The sequence below is a fragment of the Gracilinanus agilis genome, chromosome 2, assembly GCF_016433145.1.
Source record: "Gracilinanus agilis isolate LMUSP501 chromosome 2, AgileGrace, whole genome shotgun sequence".
Classification (NCBI taxonomy): domain Eukaryota; kingdom Metazoa; phylum Chordata; class Mammalia; order Didelphimorphia; family Didelphidae; genus Gracilinanus; species Gracilinanus agilis.
In genome coordinates this window covers 587,325,016-587,330,536 of record NC_058131.1, presented here as the reverse complement: position 1 = coordinate 587,330,536, position 5,521 = coordinate 587,325,016, and the positions used below count along the sequence as shown (strand labels likewise).

General features: G+C 39.5%; 1 protein-coding gene across 1 annotated transcript in view; it reads left to right on the top strand.

Annotated features, from left to right (window-relative positions):
- The first annotated feature begins 223 nt into the window (after positions 1-223).
- The window catches only part of PGPEP1L (pyroglutamyl-peptidase I like), a 73,295-nt gene continuing 67,997 nt past the window's right edge, over positions 224-5,521 (top strand). The window contains exons 1-2 of the mRNA XM_044660131.1: positions 224-296; positions 3,312-3,364. Of these exons, the coding sequence (XP_044516066.1) occupies positions 224-296; positions 3,312-3,364 (126 nt within the window). The remainder of the gene's footprint in view (positions 297-3,311; positions 3,365-5,521) is intronic.

Here is a 5,521-nt window from a genome sequence, read left to right as displayed (position 1 = left end):
GGGCATTGGGCTGGAAGTATTGTTATTCTAAATGTTTTAGGGGTTGAGGATAGGGCTCTAGGCTGTCTCCATCAGGAATGGAGGGGAGGAGGCTGGTTAAGGTGGCGATAGTGGCTTGACATGCTTATCACATGCTGTCTCTTGTCTCGCCCTCTGGATGCCCTACTGTTTCAGCTAATTTTGTCCGACTTCCTTGTTGACAATTGGTTGGCAGGTAGTGAAAATGGTTGGCCTCTACTTCATAAGAGCTGCTTCCCTGGATGATGGTTGTGAGGACTCTGCTGGAAGCAGGACAGGTGGTCTTAGGAGTATTGACACTCCCAGGGTTCTTATGCTCATCTGCCTTATTATAGTGGCAGCTGGTCTACAATTGTTGATAGTAATGATGGGGAAGGTATCCTCCTTCTCCACAGTGATTTTCCTTTTATCAATAGCTGCAAGACATGGGCTAGAAACAGGTCTAGTGGTTTGAAGGTTACTACTATTCCCAGAGCTCCTGGGCCCAGTCTTTATCTGTCTCCATTGAAGTCTGAGGGTGGCAGAAGGGCTTCCACAATGGGAATCCCCCAATACTGATGAAATCATATTTTCATTTGAAAAATAGATAAAAACATAAGTGCATAAAAGAAGTACCAAGAGCTATGAGGACTATAAAGAATGAAAAATCCCATCCAACTTGGGAGAAGTGGGGAAAAGAATCAAGGAGAAAACTATTTGTGGTAGGTCTTGAAAATACTACGTGATATATTGGCAAAGCATTACATTTAGAGTCAAAGAATCACACCCCTGCTCTCCTCCTTATTAGTTGTATAACTTTATAAGTCAGTTCATCTCTTGGAGCCTCAGTTTCCTTATCTGTAAAATGAGAAGGTAATGTTACATATGCTTTAAGGCTTCTCCTACCTCTCAATTTGCAAGGCTTGAAAGAATGGGTGGGATTTCCACTGAAGGAGATAAAGGAATAAGAGGGTAAAGAAAGATATCATAATAACAAGCAAGATAAACAAAGGTTCAGTGGCAAAAGTGGGAGAGAGAAAGAGGGAGAAAGAAAAAGGGAGAGGGAGAGGGAGAGAGAGAGAGAGAGAGAGAGAAAGAGAGAGAGAGAGTGGAAGAGAGAGGAAGAGAGAGAGAGAGGGGGGGGGAAGAGAGAGTGAGAGAGAGAGAGAGATGCATTCAAGGAACGGTAAATGGTCCAATTTGAGTCAAGGGTAAAGCTACTTGAAAGGGAATGGTAATGTGAAGTACAGCGACAGGTAGGAACCATATTATGAAGGGCCTTAAATGACAGGCTAAAGAAAAGGGGAGCCACTCAAGGCACTACATATAAATGACTATGTTCCCAAACTGTAACCCCTCTCCTTCCTATGATAAACATACCTGAAATTATGAATCACAATGCACAGTGCTCTGAGATGAAGAAGCCAATGGTTATTTTGCCCTACATTTGGTTTGGATACACAAGAGTACAGTTCTAGAATAGTATAGTCACATACCACTACATGCATATTTATTGATTGCCCATGTTATTTTAAAGTGCCTGGCAAACAGAAGGAGTTCCATAAACATTGATTAATTAATTGATTGATTGATTGATGATTGATTGGAAGTTCCAAAAATGAAACATAGCAAACATTCTTTGGCCGGGAGTCATTCTCAAAACAATTTTCAAAGGCTTAGAGATGAGTTTAACTCTCTTAGCCCACCAGGGGACATTTACCAACTTAGTGCCAATAGGGCTTTGCCATATTTTCCAAAAGCAAAGTTCTGGTAAGATGTTATAATACTAATTTTTTTTGGAATAAGAGTCCTAAGGAGAACTTTGCAGTTTTAAGCTGGATGGACTTCAGACATCTGTTATAACCCCATCTTTTCATAGACAATGAAACTGAGACCCAAAGAGGGTGTTTCCAGGACAACAGAAAATGGGCACTATGCATATAAATTTGCAATCCAATTTTCTCTGGGCTGAAAGATATTGCATTTGAAATTAGAGAACTTGGGTTCAGATCCTGACTCTGTAATGTACTATCCTTGGTAAGTTAAGGATATTTTAGGATATATGAAGTTTCCTCAACATTTAAGATGACAGGAATGGACTACATGACCTCTAAGGTCTCTTCCATTCCTAAATCTATGATCACATTATTCTACCAGAAATATAAAGGACTAGATCATATAACCGTTGGCATTTCTTACCTAGTCAATCCCATCTTCCTGTACTCACGGGTATATACCCTTTACTCCTGTCAAACTGGTGTCCTCATGGTCATCTGATCACCTTGAGCTCATTTCTACTCCTGTTCAGAATACCTTCTCTCCTCCCTCTCCCTTTCTCCCTCTCCAAATCCTCTTTGGCCATCCTAAATGTCTGAAAGGCATTACTTTCTTACCTCTCTCTGCCTAATAGTCCTCTTCCTTTAAGATGTACCTCAGGCACCATTTTCTTTATAAAGCCTTTCCTAATCCTCCCAATTGCTAGTGATCTTTTTAAAAAAAACTTCATTTATTCAATAATTAATTTAGGATATTTTTCCATAGGTACATGATTCATGTTCTTTCCCTCCCTTCCTCCTTCCCTCCTCCCGTAGCCTATGAGTACTAGTGATATTATTTCAAAACTACCTAGTATTTAGTTCTTTGTATGCATTTTTATTTAACATTATATTTATTTAATACATATTTTATATGTAATTGTTCTCCAATTAGAATATAAGCTCTTTTCAAGCAAAGATCATTTCATTCTTTGTGCTTGGACCTGCACATAGTAGGGCTTTATTAAATGCTTATTGATTAAAAAATACTTATTGATTGATTGACTGGTTCCTTTAAGACTCAGCTCATTCCCCATGTCCTCCCAGAAAAAACTCCTTTCTACATCAGCCACATTAGTCTACCCTTTCTCCAGCATTCTCAGTCATTTATGAGTCCTAACTCTCTAATTTAGGAATTGATTACTATAAACGGTATCTTGTATCATTGTTTACTTGTTTCAAATACTGTATGCTTCCTTTGATTTCCTCACAGTGCCAGGCACATATCAGTAGTTATTGAGTCAACATTTCCAGATCAGTAATGAAAGAACCTGCAATGGGAAAGAGGAAAATGCAGACTTCCCATAAGAATAACTATGGCACAGAGGAGTATCTAAGAGTTGAATACAGCTAGTACAGGAAAACATATGACAACTGAGAAAAGGTTTACAAGAATTAAAACCAAATCAATGAAAGCATATAGGTCAGGCATAGAATCCAATCCTTGACAACTCACATGCAAACAAAATGTAATAATGCCAGGGTTTTCTTTGATTTCAGGTTTTGGGCCATTTGGACGCCACCCTGTTAATTCTAGCTGGGAAGCAGTGAAGGTAAGAACAATCTAAACACAAAACACCCAGAGTCACATGCTTGGGGCAAAGCTGATGCCTTCCGGTTCTCCTGAGAAACAGTTCTCTGTGGCCCTTCGCCCAGCACAGTTGCTTTTGTAATATAATCCAAAGGAGGAAGGAAGGAAAACACAAACTTGTGCCTTACTGACTGAGTGAAAAATGAGAAATGCCTTACTCTTTATTCCTTTCAAAGCAATTCTCCCACACTTCTCATAAGTTAATAGCATTAGCTCATGTTGATCCAGCACTTGACAGTTTACAGATGAGTTACATGCATTATCTTCTTTGATTCCCACAATATTGCTGGAGTTATTATCCTCATTTTGTAAAAGAGGAAACTGAGGCATAGGGGGGACAGTAAATCATTTGCCCAAAGTCAAATGGTTGTTAAGTCATAGAGCTTGGATACTATCTCAGGGCTCCTGACTCAACATCCATAGCTCTTCTAATTTATCTTGCCTCTCTGAATCTGTTTTACATAAAAGCTTTTGCTTTTGTCATAAACAAAACTAATGAGATACACACCAGGGGATGGGGTATAAATGAAAACAAGAAAAAGAAACTTTTTCTTTTAACGTGAAAAGGATTTTCCAGGTGATATGGCCAAGAAGATGACTAACAACATTTTATCCAATCCTCACTAACCCTCAAAATAAAAACCCAGAAATTATGAGGCAGATGTAGACCAGTTAAAGGTAGATTCAGAGGACAAAAATGGGGAACCACTACAAAATCTTTATGAATTAACAGATACTGGAGTATTAAACCACTCACTCATTTTTAAGCCATTCACTAGACACCCTTTCCTCATAATCTTCCATATGAGGCCATCTATTGGCTTGTACCTGGGGACAATATTAGGATCTTTTGCTGCTGCAGAGACTTTTCCAACACACTTCACTCCTTATAATAGACATTGATTCTATCCTGTCACATGCAGCAGTAGAGAGAAGTGTGCTGCTTTCTTTTGGGATGGTCTCAGCTTAGGGACTCACAAGGCTCCAGAGACTCTATCCAGAATGCCTTCCCTGTTCCATTCCAACCCTGACAAAAGAGGCAGAGTACAGTTTCTGGCACATAGTAAGTGCTTCATAAATGCTTGTCAACTTGACTTCACATTCAGCCCAGCCAAACAGGGAAAGACTGAGAGCCAAGCAAAGAGGTTGGGCAGAGGACCAGCATGAATGGCTACACCAGCACTGAATGAAAGGAGACTGAAATCCATCTGGGGCCAATCCAGTCTTGCCCAGATGATACTCACAGCAGGAAGCAAAGTTAATGAAACACAAATCCCCTAACATACAAGGAGGCTGAGGCATGGACTTTGGAGTTCAGGCATAGAAAAAAAGGAGAATTAGAAAGCAAGTGACAGGAGAATCTAAGGGAGAGAAAGAAAGATTTATAGAGAAAAAATAATAGTAAAAATCCATGGCATAAAGAGATAAATCAACAGAAGAATCTAAAACTAGAAAGATGAGTAGTAAATCCTCAAAGAGATTACAAAGCTTTCTTATTGTAATGTTGCTTTACATCTATAAAGTAAATTTATGTAACAAGGCTCCACTTTGTGTCCATTATGTGCTTATGGATTGGCTTGTGCATATGGTCCCATTAAGAGAGCAGAATATCCTAACAATGGGCTGGGGTTTTAGCTTCTACCTCTGTACTAAGAAAGTCTCCCCCTCCCTACCCTTTCTCTGCTTTCTTGAGCGGTTCCCATTGCTCTCCCATAACCTTGTATGTCCTAAAGGAAACTAGTCAACTTAAAAACAAGATCACAAGTATTTATAAAATTTATATGTTAATTAATATTAATATTCTGGTAAATACAAGAAAAAAAGAAGGCAGGGAAGGACAGAGAACACATTTTCTTCCTATCAGGTTTTCCCTTAGGACTCTTGCTACTGGAATGAGTATGAATGACACCTCTTGACCATAATAGTCACATACTTGTTTGAATGCTTATGCAAGGCAGGAAGGAAGAAAGTAAGGCAGAAAGAAAGGAAGGAAAGAAGGAAGGCAGGGAGGGAGGGAGGAGGGAGGGAGGAGGAAAGGAAGGAGGAAGGAAGGAAGGAAGGAAGGAAGGAAGGAAGGAAGGAAGGAAGGAAGAAAGGAAGGAAGGAAGGAAAGAAGGAT